The sequence below is a fragment of the Mycteria americana genome, chromosome 3 (assembly GCF_035582795.1).
Source record: "Mycteria americana isolate JAX WOST 10 ecotype Jacksonville Zoo and Gardens chromosome 3, USCA_MyAme_1.0, whole genome shotgun sequence".
In the NCBI taxonomy this organism is placed as follows: Eukaryota; Metazoa; Chordata; class Aves; order Ciconiiformes; family Ciconiidae; genus Mycteria; species Mycteria americana.
Window position 1 is genome coordinate 105,223,199 of NC_134367.1, and position 17,913 is coordinate 105,241,111.

General features: G+C 40.7%; 1 protein-coding gene across 2 annotated transcripts in view; it reads left to right on the plus strand.

Moving 5' to 3' along the window:
- Positions 1 to 645: 645 nt before the first annotated feature.
- The window catches only part of KCTD3 (potassium channel tetramerization domain containing 3), a 29,140-nt gene continuing 11,872 nt past the window's right edge, over positions 646 to 17,913 (plus strand). The window contains exons 1-9 of one of the 2 annotated variants that reach the window (XM_075496429.1): positions 646 to 1,278; positions 5,664 to 5,717; positions 7,143 to 7,188; positions 8,554 to 8,627; positions 9,111 to 9,169; positions 9,373 to 9,453; positions 10,165 to 10,290; positions 11,597 to 11,687; positions 14,125 to 14,315. In XM_075496429.1, the coding sequence (XP_075352544.1) occupies positions 1,205 to 1,278; positions 5,664 to 5,717; positions 7,143 to 7,188; positions 8,554 to 8,627; positions 9,111 to 9,169; positions 9,373 to 9,453; positions 10,165 to 10,290; positions 11,597 to 11,687; positions 14,125 to 14,315 (796 nt within the window). In that variant the 5' untranslated portion in view covers positions 646 to 1,204. Of the gene's footprint in view, positions 1,279 to 5,663; positions 5,718 to 7,142; positions 7,189 to 8,553; positions 8,628 to 9,110; positions 9,170 to 9,372; positions 9,454 to 10,164; positions 10,306 to 11,596; positions 11,688 to 14,124; positions 14,316 to 17,913 lie in introns of both variants that reach the window. The other variant, XM_075496428.1, reaches the window with a different exon arrangement.

A 17,913-nucleotide genomic window follows, 5' to 3' on the forward strand; every position in this document is an offset into this window, starting at 1 on the left:
CAATTTCACTTACAATAAATTAAAATATCGTGTTTGCTTATTCCTCTGAGCGTAGGAATTAATCATAAAGCCTACCCTCACAAGTTTAAACCACAATTTTATTACTTCCTCTGCTAACTGCACTGGTATTTATTTCCTCCTCAATTTCCCTTCACTTGCTGTGATAGATTTCTTCCTCAAGTTGCACCGTGGGCTCAGATTTGTTGTGCCTACTATTTTTTCCCTTTCATCGGTGCAGAATTGGATGAACGAGGCTGGGCTGCAACCCAGGCTTTACACTCCGCGGTGCCACCGCTGCCTTCCCGTCGAGTTTTCAAGGAATTTTCCGTTTCTACGTCTCTCTTGCAGGGCATTGCCATTTACCGGAGGCGTGAGCTCCGCAGCCCGGGGTCCCTGCGTGCGGAGGGAGACACAAGGCCCGAGGGGCCTCGCTAGCGGCGGCTTTATTTTACGCCGGGGTCGCTGGCGCCTGATGGCGGCACAGGCGGCTCCCCCCTTCCTTTAAAAGCACAAAAGACAAGAATTCCGCCTTCTTGGCTCCTTCTCCTCCAGGCGTGACGCCGCACCCGGGGCGGGCGGGCTCCCGACGGCGGCCTCGCTGCACGGGCCGGGCCAGGCCAGGCCGGGGCAGGCCAGCGGCGGCGGCAACAGGGCCCGCCGCGGCCGCCCCGCCCCGCTCACCTGCCCGGCCCGGCCCGGCCCGGCTCCGCCCCGCCGGCTCGCAGGAGGGCCCCCACCTCGGGAGCAGCCGAGCGCACCCGGCCCCTTCCGGGCCCGTCCCTTCCCCCGGGAGGCGTTGACCTCCTCCCCCCCGCCCCGGCCGCCGCCGCCGCCGCGGGGGGTCCCCGCCTCTTCGTAGCCGGCCCCGTTCCGCGAACGGTTCGAGGCGTTTTGGCCCGCGCCGGCCCCCCTCCTCCAGGTGCTGTCGCGTTGCCATGGCATTTTCCGCTCGGACCGGGGAGGCGGCGCGGCCTGGCCGGGCCTGAGCGGCGGGGAGCCCGCGGGGCCGCAGCCTGGCCGGACGCTGACCCTGCCCTGGCCGCCGGTGGCCGCAGAGGGCTGGGCGGGCCCGCTGGCCGATCCCCCGCCTCCTCCTTCCCCGCCGCCGCCGCCGCCTTGCCCCGCCGCTGCTTCCCTCGACCCCGAGGTTCCGGCGGTGGCGGGAGGCGGCGGCGGGCGCCAGCTGGAGCAGGCGGCGGGGAAGATGGCGGGGAACGGCGGAGGCTTCGCTGGCGCCGGGAGCGGGGAGATCATCCAGCTCAACGTGGGCGGAACCAGGTGAGCGAGGGTGCGGGGGCTGCCGCGGGGCGGTGGGGGACAGGCCCCGGGCCCTGCCGGCGGGCCGCTGCGGTCCCGCGGGGCGGCGGGTGGTGGCCAGCTCATACCGGAGGGCATCGGAGCGAGGGGGAGCGCCGAGGGGGGCCGGCCCCTGCCGGGGGTCTACCCGAAGGGAGGCGCTGCCCGGCCGTGCCCGGCGGTAGCCTGGGCCGGCTGCCGCTCCGTCCCGGGCGGGCGGCGGTGCCGACTCGCCTGGGACCTGTCTGCTGGGGCTCCGTGGTCTGGACGTGGTGCTGCCTCCGGGAGGGCCTGAATAAAGCTTCACCCAGCATGGTGCAGGGGAGCTGAGCCGGGGTACCTGGAGGCAGATACGGGAAGTGCTGGCAGTCCTGCGTGGTGTCAGCCTGCGGTGTCTGGGGTTTCTAGAGCCGTACTCCAGTAATGCGTCTTACGGACTCTCTGGGTATACTGCTTCTTCAGGAGTAGAGGACGGAGAGCTTTGCTTTGCCATCAGGTCCATAGAGTTCTAGTGATCAGTCTATCTAGCAGCCTCAGAGACTAAGGTATTAAAAAGGTTGATATGATACTGCTGCTATGAACCAGAATAAAGAGTTGTATTGTATTTGAATGTATGCTGGAAGTGTGGAAGATGGCATATGTAGACGTTTTGGCAGGCTGAGATAGAGAATTGTGGGACAGCTGTGGTCAGAATCTGTGTGATAAATAGTGCAGATGTTCCTGTCAAAATGCTCAGGCGTGAAATCATTCAGATTACCGTAGCTAGTGGAAAATGAAGTAATGTGTCTTCCTGAGGCTGCGCACAATGTGAAACCAGCTATAAGTAGTAGGAGCTGCTACTATTACTATTTTAAGAATTTTCTTGCATTACCCAGAGGATGAACTTGTTCTTATAACTAAATTGTATGTTGTAGCCTTTCTTAAAGGAGGGTGCCGTAAAAATCGATGCAGAATTCCTTAGTTATAATAAGACATTAGGGAGCTGGTTCAGCCCAGAGAAGCTGCTTGTAACTTGCATAGGCAAAACTCACCTATAATGATGCTTTCAGGATAATGTTGATGTTGCCTTGGACCAGATTTCGTGTTACACTGAATAAGGTTCTTCAGTGAACTCTGTCTCTGAAATTATAGGCCAGTTCATCTTTTAGGTTTTTAGTACAAGTGGAATCACAAAGATGCTTCAATGTCATAATTTTAAATAGATCTTACTTATTAAGTGCCTCTGCAGAAAACAGAGTATTATGTACAGGGCATGAATCAGGGAAGAAATACACATCCCCAGAGGGCTTGCCTACACAGAGAAGTATGAAGAGTAAGGCAAACTAACAGTTGTATTTCATTTCTAGTTGAAGGTCTAGATTCTAGTCAACAGATATCATTTGGGTGTAAGGAGTAGGAAATGCATGCATGGACACTTCTCTTTTAACAGGGAGACAATGTGCAATGGTACCTCTGTGTAAGAGGTTTTGGTCTTTTGCAACTTCAACTTCCCTTGTAGTGCCCATATTCTTTGAAAAATATATCTGAGCTAGGTTTCTCAGCTTGCAAAGACAGGTGACTCAAAGCTGACAGTGGAGTGGATGATCTGGACGGCAAATGGGGGAGCGTGGGATACTGTACACGTTTCCTCATCTTCATTAGTTCCTGTTACCCTTCCTAGAAACCTGAAACTCTTAGTTTTGTTTGTAGAGTTGTACGAGAAGAGAAGAAATTAGCGCTCTCCTCTGTCTCTGACAGCAGTTATACTTTGGAGCATCTAGTACTGAGACCCCAGCTTTCCATGTTCTGACACAAGGTTCCCGCTGCTCTGTGGGACTGCCAGAGCTTCTCGGTTCTGTGCAGTTGCTCCAACAGTTCCTGGTCTCAGCTTTGGATTCCTTTGCTGGGAGCACAAGTCTCTTGCAAGTTAACATTCACAGAAATTACTGTAACAAATTCAGTGAATTCTCTTGACCGTTTATCTCCCTCTGCTTATAACTCTGCAAGCGCAACAGACTATGAAAATGGTTGTTTTATAACTGATACTTAGTGTGTCTCTTTCCAGTTGCCTATATTTTCTTTAAAATAACTGTAGGCTGCCACCTGCTTAAGAGTATTTGAGGATATTGCACTGGGTTTGCCTAATTTTCCTCATACGATGTCTATCTGACCACTGCGTGTTAGCTGCATGGAGCTGCAGATGCACTTATACGTGTAAACTTTGCTAGCTAAGCTTCTTTGTGCATCCTGGAAAAGAGGATTCTGTCTTGTTGTTTACATAGATTAATGTATATGTATTAAAAGTTATAAAGTATATGTTAGTATGAGGTATTGCTTACTAAACTGGTACCATAGTGCTAAATCACAGACAGAAAATCCTTGTGCTGTCTGAACGCACTGATAAAATTGCAAGGAGGCAAATGGGGAATCAGTTGATGGCTCTTTTTCCTATCCTCCTTATTGTGTGGCTTGTTCTTCTGGAACATCTGCTAGTCCCAAGTGTTTTGCTATTAAGCTTTTTAACTGACTTAGGAAATGCTGGAGTGGAACCCAGCTGGTCAAAACACCAGCAAAACTTCAGTCTTGACACCTCTGAATAGCTGAGTGTCACTCGTGCCTAAATGCAAACGTGCCTTCAGGTCAGAAATTGTGCTGTAGTGTATTGAGAAGATAGTGCCATTGAGTCCTCAAACATCTGTTCAAAGATCCTGAATGTCTTCATGGTCTCATCAGACTTCTTTATGGCATCAGAATTATTTTAGCATTTATCATTCAGTGTTGTAGAAAATGCCAGCTAGCTGTGGTTCTAGTACTTTTTCCATACCTTTCTGCCTATACATGCCTTCCTGGGAAACCATAATTCCTCTGTTTTTTTTCTTTTCTTTTTTTCTAAAAACACAAAAATAACTGAAAGGTGTAAATATTTAAAGTATCAGACAATAAAAGTCTTTGGCTTGTGAAGACCTTTAAAAGGGCTAACTGGTGATGCTGCATCTATGCCCATAGTTACAAGCAGTGTCTGGATTAATCTTGGATAAAATTCACGTAACTCATTGTTTTCTATTATGCACATACTGTAATACGATTAAATGAATCATCCCTTACACTTAAAGTAGAGAAGGGTAGTGATCTGTATTACTGATGATAAAAGCTGTGCAAAACCGCAAATATACTTAGAAGTCACTTTCCATTTAAATAGCAAACTGCTTTGATTCTCTTTAATTTTTTTAATTTTTATTTTTTTTTAAGAAAGACTTTGTGCATGTTTGTGCTTGGAACACTGATACTGTAGATTTTCTGTTAAGAACAGATTTGTCATTGTTATGCTTGCAGTGAGCAGCTGCACAATCCACGTTTTATGCAGGATGGTAGTTCCATATAGCCTTTGTGTTTCTGCCTCTTAGGGGGTATAAAGTAATGCTTTTTGTTTACATTGTCTTTTTTTTTTTCCCCCCCCTCCAAAACCAGAAAATACAAGCAGTGAAAACTAGATAAATTATGATTAAGTACTTTTATTCCAAAAATATTTTGTAATGTATTCCTGTACTATATGGCAAGTTGTCATGGAATTTTACTTTTACATTTCCTTTTTTGATTCCATTAATGAAGAGGTCACCAAAGGTTTCTTAGTCATGGTACTAGTAAGAGGATATGTACACTCAGAGAGCTGATGCTAAGCATGAACTCATTGTCCAAGCTGTCAGTCCAGTTGTCTTCCTTCATGTTAAGTCAAAACCAGAAGAAGTATAAAAGAGTTCATAGTTATTTATTATATATGTAAAATACTGTCTGGCATCATAAGTAATACTATAATTTGTATTATTTCATAATATGATTCAGAGTAAATTCATTCTTTCTTTTAACTGTTATTGGGCCCCCCTAAGAAGGCCCAAATAGCAAAATGGCAAATAATTAAAGTTACTGTAAAATATTAACTTGAAGCTCATTGTAGTCTTTTGCAGTCTACAATGTAGCACCCTTTGAGTCCTAAGTAAGAGTAACATGCAGTTAATGACAAATGTAGCACGCTGTTGATAAACTTACATTTTAGTGGCTGCTGTGTGTGTGGTGGTGGGGGAGGTTGGGGTTTTTTGCAAGCATTAATGTTGACAAAGTATGAGAACCAGAAAATGTAGGATGTTTGGGACAGTATGTTACAAACATATAAAGAATGATGCTTTGGGGGTCTCTGGACGGTCCTGCTTTACGCTTAAGGATAATCTGTGCAAAGAATCTGCAGCCTCTGACTTTGTGCAGACATTTAAATGATCTCAAACTTCCCAAACCCGTTTGATAGCAACTTTGTAGGACAAGTGAAAGCATTTTGATAAAGCAGACTTCCTTCCAATTTTACAGCTGATTCTAAATGTGTAACTTTGGTTTCCTAGGTTCAGCACTTCAAGACAAACACTGATGTGGATTCCAGACTCCTTTTTTTCCAGGTATTTGTAATATATCATCACATTAAACACAGACAAATTAACAGTCATTTAAAAAAAAAAAAAAGTAAGTGTTCTCAGTTCTGAATTTATGCTGTAAATAGTGTATTTATTCCGTTAATGCTTTTTCCCCATCTCAAGCAATGGGACAGATTAATTTGAAATAAGCTGTTATTCAAAAGGCATCTTCTGTCTTGAGTGATGCTATGGCAGCCTATATATGCTGAAGAGTTGTCACTTTTTAGATGGAGTGTTCTGGAAATAATGCTCCAAGTCTGCAGGAAAGGGAGATGCCACTGACTTTATTACTATATTGCCACTTGTGATCTTATTGACCATACAAGGTAGCACTGCCTTTAATGTTTTTTGAATCATTGACTAAACTCAAGGTACAGCAAAGTTTTGAGGGTTTTAACTTGTGGTACAGGAGCTGTTGGATTACTGAACATCCTTCAGCTAACTTTTACTACTTCTGTAGGTTGTGCTGCTTACTGGTTGTACCCTAGTAATTTTGTGCCATAGCTGCTGTGCCTCTACCACCCCAGTTAATCCCAAACACATAAAAGAAAACCTAAAGGCTGGCAGTTTTGCTTCCTTACCTTTAATTTTTGTACTTCAGACTTCTTTCCCAATAAAAGCCTGGCAGCTGACATAGACAAGCAGCATTACCTGCTCCTGTTTTACTGAATGTTCAGATAAATGGAGCGCCAGGGAAATGTCACCTTCTTTGAGGCATGGAAGGAAAGGCACAAGGCGGAATTCCCTTGCTATTCCCCAGTCTCTCAACACTAATCTAAGGAGGTTGTTCTGAAAGTCATCCAGTACTGGCAAATCTCAGAGGTAATTGTCATCCAGACTGTGATAGAATCTTGAAATAAAACTGTTGACATTAGTTAGTTTGCTTTGTATCTGTAAAACGAGGTTTTGGTGTTGTGTTTTCTACTGATCTGGAGCAAAAGTACTTTGATCTGATGGGAGAGAAACTTTGAGGTAAAATGGTGTAAAAACTCATCCACCCTTTTCTTGCCCAGTAAGTCCTTGTAGAATGGGTTGTTTACTCTTCCTTTTTACTTCAGCAGCTTTTACTGATTTACTGGATTGTAACAAGCTATGCAGCCCCCAGGTGCTAGGAAAACTTTTCCATCCTTTCAGGCTAGGCCTTGTGTCTGTTTTGTTTGGGAATCTGAAAGTCCTTATGATGCAGCTCTTAGCCTTTCCTTAGGTGTGCATGCACTGCTCCTTTGTTCAGGAGAGATACTTCACCCTCACCAGCATTCTGTGTTACCTAGGCAGTTTTCTTTGCTCAGCTATACAGTTTTACCAAAATGCAATCTACAATGCACAAATAGAGCAAACTGACTGAGAGTGTTTTGTATTTGTGTTAGTACATTTCTGGGGGACATCTAACAAAGATTTCCTGTGTTTCAGTTTGCTGAGTGGAAGAATTTCAACGCTGAAGGATGAAACTGGTGCTGTGAGTAATAAACCTACTGATAAATCATTAATTTAACGTTATGCTTTCAGTTAGGTTCTCTCCTAAAGAATATTTGCTGTGGGTGCTAATGGGAGTTACACTGCCTGAGTCAGCTATGCTTAAAAGCATGGAAAACAAATGGCCAGATGAATTAAAAACGTTCACATTCCTGGGCTTTTAAAAACTTGTTTTGGCTTTTGCCAGTATTTTCTCTGTCACTATTGTATTACATAACCCCTAATAGTAGTGTTGCAGAAGCCTACATTTAAAATGCTGACAGCACCATCTCTGCTTTAGAGTCCATGAGGAGTAATGTTCAATTGGACCTTTTGTTCATGTTTTGTCACTTATTTCAATAGGAGGAAAATATGGGACTTTGAAGTAATTCCAAAATGTCACCACGTATTTTCCTTTTCTTTTGTTAGATTCTATACAAAATACAGTATCCTCTTTCTTATAGTCTCAAAGCCTAGTTGCAATACTGTTCATGCTATTGAGCAGGAGAATGACTGGGAGTGTTTAATTTAGTTATGTCTAGTGAAGTTCTAAAGATTTTAGGAGAGAATCACAGGTGTAACTACTTGAATGTCATGGCACTGGTCTGGTCTCCAAACTTTCATGAAAACTGGTGACATCTCTGGATTTCTTGGTTCTCATCTTGATTCCAAGACAAATGAGACTGGAACAATGTGCATATTTTTGTGCTCATTCTGCATTGTGTACAGACAATGCAGAGACAGAAACTGTACTTTTTTTAAACAGAAAGAACTGCAAATTGCTGTATTGCAGAGGTAGGGGTAATTTTCATTAAATAGTATTGCATATGTAGTTGAGTAATCCTGACATGGAGATGTAGCTTTTGTTGGCAAATATATATAGCAAAATGGCCATTTCAGTCTGTGTGTATGATATTCTTAAATGGGAAACTATAGTTACAGCAATGTTGTTGAGTGATAGTAAGGCACACAAGTACTTTGCTAAAAGCGTAGAGGTAGTTGTAATGATAATTGAATTCATTAAAAAAAAATCTAAACTTATCTTGATCTTATTACGTTTACTGCATTCTGAACACGATAGAAAGTGAGAATACCCATTGACCTTTGTGAAGACTCTAGAACTTAAAGGACACGTTTATTAAGTACCATCTATTTCCAGCAGTGTTTGTATATATGTCTTTTAGGAATGTTGAATTAGTGGATAGTGGAAGAATAATGAGAGCAAAGGGGTGGTCCAAAAACTTTGGGTTATGTTTGGCTGCTGACTGCCTCATTTTCAACTCCTCTTTCCTATGTTCACCATAAAAAAGCATTTTAGTTGACGGTTGCTCCATAATAATGCTAAAAGTACAGCAATTTTTCTTTGCAGATATTTATTGATCGAGATCCAGCAGCATTTGCACCCATTTTAAATTTTCTTCGCACAAAGGAGTTAGACTTACGGTAAGAAGTTCTAATTATTTCAAGTGAAAATTAATTTGATCAGATGCATTACAAAACTTTTTCAAATGAAGATCGTTTGGTTTTACTCAGCTAGTTGGGTGCCTAGTATATGACTCGGCTCCCTGGTAGGTTTGGGGCCCTGTCTATAGTATTAGTATATGTATGGTGTGGTAGAGGCAGAAATGGTAGCATTATATTTTGTTTGTTGATTCTTGTGATTTAAACCACTTCTGGCAATATATGTCTTTATTGTTTCTGTATCCTTATTTTAATGAAAGATAATTAATATTAAGATCACTTTGAAATCTCAAACATCAACATGTTGAATGCATTTGGTGGTAATTCTGTAAACAGGTAGCTTGAGGTTCACATTGTGTAATATCTAGTTATATGCAAGTATTTATATTCAAGGTATTGACTCGCTCTGTTCTTGTGGTTTTTGTTGCTTTGGTTTTTTGTTTGTTTTGTTTTTTCTTTCTATAGGGGAGTGAGTATTAATGTTCTCAGGCATGAAGCTGAATTCTATGGAATCACTCCTTTAGGTAAAAACTTCTTTTTTTTTTTTTTTTTTTTTTTTTAATATGAGGTCATCTCACATTTATTACTATAGTAATGACCCACTTACAAGTCCTGGGCAGTTGTGACCCTGAAGGTTTTCAAGCTTACTGCCACAGAAAGTTATTTAAAATAATGTAATGTTTCCTGGGAAGTGTAAACTATGGTCATATCTGTTCTTCCTCCTTAGTGAGAAGATTGCTACTATGTGAAGAACTGGAACGCTCATCTTGTGGCAGTGTCCTTTTTCATGGCTACCTGCCTCCTCCAGGTATTTTTGTATTCACGGTCTGATGTTGCTTGCAGTCATTTACTGCTTTAGTTTGTGGGGGCAATTGGCCGAGGTAGTTGCTCTAGCTGTCAAACTGTCCAAAGAAGGCTTTCCTACGGAAAGATTAAGATGAATGGTTGAATCAAACATCGTTTTGATTCAACAACAAGGCTTTTATCTGTATGCTGTATGAAATGGCATATTTAGAGTACTGGGCATGGGGGGGTGGCATGTTAATACTAAGCAGGCTGTGTTTGGTTGTAGACTAGAGTAGAGGTTCTTCAAGTATGTTTCAGTTAAATGTTATCAGCATAGACTGCTTTCTTCTTCCTGAAGGTACAGTTACTTTAGGTGCCCCATGTCTAGAGGACAAATCAGCACAAATGAGCTTTCCTTAACAATATGAGTACTTGTTAGATTTTTACTTCTCTGTAGAGATGAACACAGTTCATGTGTTAAGCTGAAGTCTAGGGGATATCTAGCCAATTGTTGACAAGTTTTCTGAAGATAGTTCCTTAAATTGTGAATGTCAATGTAGAGAGCAAAAGCATTTTCTGTTTCAGTGGTACGATATTGCCTAATTGTTATAGCAGATGAATTAGACTTTAGATCAAAATGACAAGTGTTAATCCTGTATTTTGAAAGTGAATGAATGTCTGTTATATTGCTAAAGTTTATGGAGTGGGACAAAACATCTCTCTTCTTTTATAGGCATTCCCAACCGTAAAATAAATAATACTGCTGGACCACCAGCTGATGTTAGAACTGGTCAAAACAGCTCTGAGAATGAGATTCATGGAGGTGGTGTCCAACCTACACTTGCTGGTACTGGGGAAGGTACAGTCAGGCTAGGTGAGGAATGTCAGTTTTAAAACCAAAACAAATTGCAAAGATGATTGTCACTGGGAAATAAAAACTGAGTGACTATCTCTGGTTTCAGTCTCCTATTCTACGTTTGCCTGACCTTAAATTGCTGAACACTTACTAAAAGCTACTCCCTATACAGTATTTAAAGCTCACTGCTGCACAATCAAGACATGAGGCTGACAGAAAGCAAAGTTCTTCATGCAGTCTTAGTATGGCCCCTTAGACAAATGCCTTACACTGTACTAAAGCCATGATAAAAACCAGACAGACCAGTGTCTTTTCAGTCTTTGTTCAGGACCTCCTTCCTGCTTTTGCACCTCTTTCTTGCTCCTGGTGCCTCTCTTGCCCTGCAAGAGTCAAGTTTTTAGACTAAAGGTAGTCTTCAGTTGTTTGACTATATAGAGTACTTCCCGTATAAAATATATAAAAACTGTAAATAAGATAGGCTTGCATGCTGTCAGTTTCCAGCTTTTGACTTTGCCAGCAAAATGATGCTGTTAGAAGTGTCATATTTCTGCTATAATCGTGGAAATTGTGGCAGTGTTAGGAAAATCTAGAGTATGTTAAAAGGTGACTCTATATCCAGGTAGTATAAAAATAAGCCTTGGATATGAATTGCTGTTTCTTCTTTGTAAGTTGCTGCAGGTTTGGAAGAGGACAGTTGGGGAAAATGAAATAGAAGATGCAGTCTTTAGCCATTAGTTCTTCAGCATATCAAGGCTGAGAGCTAACTTGGGGAAGTACCATAACCACTGATTTCCAGTGCCATCCAACACTTCTGCCAAACCTAATTTAGTTATAGATCAGAAACAGGCATGCTCCCACTGGATAATAAATGGAGGAGCTATAGGTATCCTGAGATACTGGAAATTTCAGTTTAACAGTCTGGAACAATAATACAGGGTTGCACCAACTGTTTGGAAAGAACTTTTACAAAAGAAAGCATTGTTTCTTGTTTGATAAAAATCCTCAATTTTTTTACCAATTTGGGAGGCTTTAAAACTGAGGCACGTACTTGCGTCTTTCTCCTTATGAACACTTTGCATTGTAGTGACTGAGATGAAATGTCTTCCTTCCATGTAAGAACTGTAACAGTTGTAAGGATTGTGAGGAGTAATATTGCTAACTAGAATCTAGCTGAAGAAGTTTCTCAAGAAACATTATTATCAATGTTTCCATTGCATATCCTAGCAGAGCGCCCTATCTGTTCTAGGTGTCTCTGCTCATCTTCTAATACCCATCACTTGACTGACTTTAGCTTTGTTGTTGTTTTTAGGATTTCCTGTGGACCCACGGAAAGTCCTAATAGTGGCTGGCCACCACAATTGGATAGTAGCTGCCTATGCCCATTTTGCTGTTTGCTATAGGTATGAATATAGTTGCTTGTCAGGTTACAGGAATCTAAAAAAAATATGATAATTTGTTATAAGCAAAGCAAAAAGTTTGCTTTACTCTGAAATGACAGTAGATCACATGCATTCAGTCTGCTCCTATAAATATGAATTGCCACTTTTGCTCGTGCAAATAAACTGCTTGATAGGAATTCAAATTTTGCTGCTTTGATGTCAATTCTTGATGCTGTTGCAAAAGTAATGGACTCCAATTTAATTGCTTCAAAAGCCTGTTTTAAAGCAGGCTTTTAAAGGAAAGATTCATTTAAAAAGTTCTTCCTACTATATGGGTTTGAAGACAGTCTGTGAAGTTAGACTATCAAAGAACTTGAAACAGTTAATGGATGTTTGCAACATGTGCCTTGTCTTAAACTTCAGGTTTTTTGGCTTAGCAGAACCATTAAGCACTTCCTACTTCACCTGGATGGTGAAAAATGTCTTTAAATGTCTTGTAAACAAACTGGCTGTTTTTTAAGATCAGGTGAAGATAAGTAACACCTTCATATTACAGAAGCTGTTTTTAGTTCACATCTGGTAGTCTTGATTTAATTGGTGGCTGTCTTTTCAATGAAAAGTAATGTTTTAACAAGAGCTGTTGCCAAAAACAAATACTGCTGTTGTAGTGTGGCTCAGAAACAGAAGGGAGAATAAAGAGTGTAATGTCAATAGCTTCTTTCTTTACTGCCAAGCTGAAGCCATAGTTTGCTGCCTTTTTCACTATATAGAACACTAATTTACTTGCTTGAACTTTGTAACTTGAATCACATCTAACTTGTCTCTTGTATTCACCACTGCAATTTGTTTTGCTTTAATTTGTACTAAGTGTGACTTCTCTTGCTCTACTTAATGTTCTTGTTTTCAATTATGCTTAATATGGTCTGACTGGAGAAAGAGGCAATGATTTGTGATTGTCTTTGTGCTAATTGTCCCCTCCTTAGGATTTTATCTCTGACTGTTTTCCTTGGATGCTAGCTCACTTAAGTGAAAGATTCTGCCTCTTTCCTGCTTGGTAATCTACTTAATGAGACTTGTTACCATTGAACTTAAGTCATTAGTGATGCTTTTGATGAAGCAAGTCAGAATTGAATGGTTGCTGAAAGAGGGCACAGGTCAAAATGCCAATTTAAAATGCTGCTTTTCTTCATAGTGACTCAGGGTAGCAGTCTTCTCTTGATTTGAATATTTTTTTCTTCTGGAACTTGCAGGAACTCTAGGAATACAATGGTGGGATTTTCCTTCCTCCGTTCTGCTCTTATACAGCTTTGCTAACAGTTTTTTTCCCTTCGCTGCTGCATCTTAGTACCTGACTGCTTTTCATTGCTTGATAAGTGAATTTGCCAAGACTTTTTCGAATATCTAGTGTTTGAGGAGACAGCATATACTTAAAACTACTTCCCTCTGCCCACAAATTTTAATATAGCTTGCTTATGCTACTATGCTGCAGTCAAGTGATGTGATTTTTAAGATTCTTGTCAGGATTATTTTAAGGTAAGGGCAACATCTGAATTTTAGCCAGAATCACTTCTCAAAGTAAGCGGTAATTTGTAGTCGACTGGACAGTGAATCCTGTGCAGTAAGAAGTGAAATATATTCGGATGTTTAGGTTTGTGACTTTCTTTTATGCTGCTTGTAACAGATATTATTAAATACTTAAGATAATTATTTTAGTAAAAAGCTACAGCAAAGCACAGTGCATCCTAAAGATAGTATGGTTTTTTCCCTTTGAAGTATGGCAGAAGTCTTCAAAACTTGATAATAAAGCTTTTGAGAATGTCTTGGTTGCATTTAAAGGCTTATGGATTTGCAGTCCCGTTCTTAAGTCACTTCACTACAATTTCTTCTGCATGCTGTATGGGTAGAGCACAGTGATCCGTGATGCCTCATCTCCAGGCAGGATGCAATGCTGAAGTGAAAGAATGGCAACAATGGCAAAAAATACTATAGATATGTTTCTGCTTTCCATGTTAGCATTTATGTAATTTAACTGCTTAGATTTATTGTGCTGTAGCTCAGTTGCAAAGTATCTAAATTATTGCCTACAATTAAATGAGATAAATTGTGCTTTTCTGGCCTCATGTAAGTCTGTACAATTGCACAGGCAAATGATTCCCTAAAAATAAAGCTTATCTTCAATTCAGTATAGTCTGCTTACAGTATACCATAAACAGAAAATGTGACTAGATAGCACAGCTTTATGCTAGAGCATGATTGGGTGTCTTACATGATATGTAAGACACCTTGCCTCTGGAAATTAGTAGAGTTTTCTTCTGAAGTCTTATGTTGTACCTTATTCTCTAGCATTTGGCTAGCCCAAGCTTTTGGCTGGATCATTCACATTGGTTCAGGCTTAGGCTGAGATGTCTGTTTCTGAATCTCTAACCTCTGCTCCCTGTTCCCTCCTTTGCCCTTCCAGAATTAAAGAATCATCTGGGTGGCAGCAGGTGTTCACGAGTCCCTATCTGGACTGGACAATTGAGCGAGTGGCTCTTAACGCTAAGGTGGTTGGAGGACCTCATGGAGACAAGGATAAGATGGTTGCAGTTGCCTCGGAGAGTAGCATAATCTTGTGGAGCATTCAGGATGGTGGTAGTGGCAGTGAAATTGGTAACTATAATCGCTTGGGTTTTTTCTTGTTTGTGTGTGTGTTTAACCAGAAAGAAGCCTGTGACCTTATTTTGAGGTATGTATGATCAGCAACGTTTGGTAATCAGTTTCACAAAGTGACAAAACAAGCTATAGTAAGCAACGTATTGGAGCATATTAACTTACTTCTCTGTCCTGCTAGAGGAATCCTGTCTCGAAAACAACAAGATGAATAATAAAGTAGTCTGTTTACTGGACAGATACTAACTAATACTTGCTGTTCAGTTCAGCTTGAGTTTTTGTGTGAAGATGCAAATTAGAGTTAAACTTTTCCCTGGACTCGCATTTGCATCTAGGCCATAGTGCAAAGGAGCTAAGTTTCTGAGATGGAAAGCTACAGATACTGAGAGATTCTGCTCTTTTCTTTCCTTTGTCTTTATTAAAGCCGTATTTTTACATGGAGATGATGAAAAGGTTTCAGTTCTCTGTCAAATGTAGAACACTTCTTCTTTTTATAGCTTGGGCGTCTAGGTAGGGAAAAAACACACTCTACTGCCCTAAGCATACAGGAATTACTGCTTGTACACCTTGGCACTGAAGGACACACAATTAGGGAGGGTTTAGAAACAGCAAGAAGACGTTTTCAGAAGTAAATATTCCTTGTTACTGATCTGATGGCTTGTCTGACTCACTGTTGTTCAAATAGAGGGCAAGTTTGGGAGGCAGTGAAGGGAACATTATTAGGAACTTCCTCTAGCCTAATCCCTGGTGTTTGAATTGCCACTATTATGCCAGTAATGTCTGTTTCCTCTGGCAGTGGATACTGCTAACAAAGTATGACAGCAATCTCCTTATGTGGACACTTTTATTTGAAACTTAATGCTGAGTTAATTTGTTATTAGATGTATCTCCATAGTTGAAGTCATGAGAATTAACATGGTCATTAATTAAAGTCAAAATGACCAAATTCAAGTTTTGATCCATGTGCCTTTAAACGAAGAGCTTACTTGAAAGATGCTGAGGCAATTTCTAGCTATGTTAACAGCTGTTGCTTTTTTTCATGCTTGAATGAGTGGAAGCACAAAGTCAGATTTGAAGATGGGGAAAGGCAAAGGTCTTGCATGAGATAATGCAGCCGTATACTGCTCCCTTACTTGTGACTCGTAGAGTTCTTGTATGTAATCATGGTCAGCAAAACAGAAAAGGAGGTTCCATTGTATTTAAAAAAAAAAAATAAATCTGACAGGTATGTCTAGCAGTTGATTGTGAAATATCTCTATTAAACAGGGAGTAAATACTGTATTTGAGAAGCCTTTTCTTCTGTTATACTCCCCTTGACCAAATCTTAAAGGCAGGGAAGAGTTAGCGTGACAGCTGTACTCCTGTAACAGACATTGCTTTAAGCACTGTGCTGTTACATTCCTCCTGCATTTTCTGGTTTGACTTAGCTGCTTGTGTTACCTTGGGATTTGCAATAAGGTACATGAGGCAACATCTTGGATTTTTGGAAATTAAGTACAAAGAGAGGCAAAAACCATAAGTGGATTTTTACCTCAAATAAAACCTCTAAAATATGCCAGTATTATAAGGTTCTGATAACTCAGACTACAACTGAACGTGGCAACAAAACTGAAGGAAGCATTTTTGCTAAACAGGCTGTACTGCATTGAAGTGACTTTGTGAAACAAAGGAAATGACACTTGGGGCCAGGGGGAGCAGAGAGAAAGTGCCTACAGGATTGAATCGTTAGTCTGACTAATGTTGAACAAAACACACTGTTCCTCTTTTGGATAATAGGTCATGCTGCTTGGTTAAAAAAACTGAAATATGCTTATGTTAAATAGTAATAACTTGAATATAGCTATCTTGTTTCTTTGTAGTGGCAAATGCTTGCAGTCCTGCTTTGTGTTAGAGATACAGTACATTGCTATCATGTTCTGAAAGAAACTACTTCTTCCAAACAGTCGTTGGAGCCTGGCGACACTTTCCTCAGAAAATTGTGTGGGCTGGCATCTTTGTGATGGAGCTCTCCCAGGGCGCTCTCTTTCCTTTCAATATTACTTACATAAGACACTGCTGCTGGATTGCTGCTGTAAGCAGTATTGTACTGAGAGGGACCCCTAAGACAAGAGCCTGTCATTACGTATAGCATTGTCTCCCCTGTGGATGGGTCTCAAGATTGTTGAGCCTAAGCAGGACTGACAATTCAAATTCCTCCAGACCATTCAAGCTGTCTTCCTTGATTTCCTTGAACCTCATCCTTCTCTGGAGTAATCAATTCTAGTTGTTTCTGTGGATTTTTTTATTACTGCCTTTTTCACGTGCCCTGTACTGCTGAATCTTATCTGCATCGAATGATTGTACTGTGCCCTGGAAAACAGTTTAGCATTGTAATTAAAACATAAGTATATATTGAGCTTCCTGAGGTTCCTTCTTGGAGTGTAACAGAAGGCTGCTTCTTGGTTGGGAATGGCACTCTGTTCATTTGAATTTGTCCAGGACAATGTTGGGGAAATTTTCCAGCTATTGGGTACTCTTGTTTTGAAGACATCTGTCTGCTGCAGTTAAAGTATGTTAGTGAGGAATAATACAAATATGTAGAGTGAGCAGTATGGAATAGGAAACTTGTGAGTGCAGCTTGACAGTTGGTAGGGTAATGTATCCCCAGTAGTAATGACTTTTGTAATTACCAGGCAGTAAAACTTAGCCTGGAATTACTTACAGAGTTACTTACAGGGCTAGTTTGCTGGACTTCATAGCTGGCAAACTTGGAAATGATCTCAGACCTTTTTAGTTTGCTGTAACTTTTAAATACATGGTACCATAAATAGTACAAAAGTATGCTTTCCAAGTTTGCGGTTCAATTAAAAGTATTCATATTGGATCTATGATGACACTAGGAAGCTCTAAAGAGAGGACAGATTTTGTGGAAAAGCTCAGATGTTAAGTTCTACTGTAACCAGAGTCATCAATGCCTGTCATGTTCTGCAGTGTTTTGATTTTTATTAAGTGAAATGTTCTTGATGCCACATTTGCTATATTTGGAAGGCCAGCATTTGCTGGTAAGTCTTATCTTCCAGATTTTGAGTAGTATGTGATGATTGATGAAATCAGTTCCCTATATAGTTTTAATTTTTAATAGCCTGTACTCTCTACTCATGGACTGTAACCAAACTTAAAGATCTGGAGATGAAAAGAGAAAGAAAGAAAGAAATAGGCTTTTGCAGGCTGCTTATTTTTCCGGGTTCAAGTATTTCTGCTAAAAGAGAAATTTGAATGTATTCAAGTAGTGTCACATTGGGGTTTTTCAGTCTTTTCCCAAGAATAAGGATGAAGCCTTGTAGCTGTATTTAGTTTCTAAAATATGTTTTCAGACTAGGTCTATTTGATTGGACTTTAAAAAAAAAAAAAGTGATGAGAACTTGTAATACTTTAAAAGGTAATTGCAAACTAGTATGGCATAAACTTGTCTGTCTAGCAAAAACCATGAAACTACTGCTTCTTAAATAACCCCTAATAGTCATAGATAAAAAAAAAATGCAACACAAACAACAACAAAAAAAACCTCAACACAAAACAACAAAAATCCTGCTTGCTGTAATAGGTTTTTTTATTTATT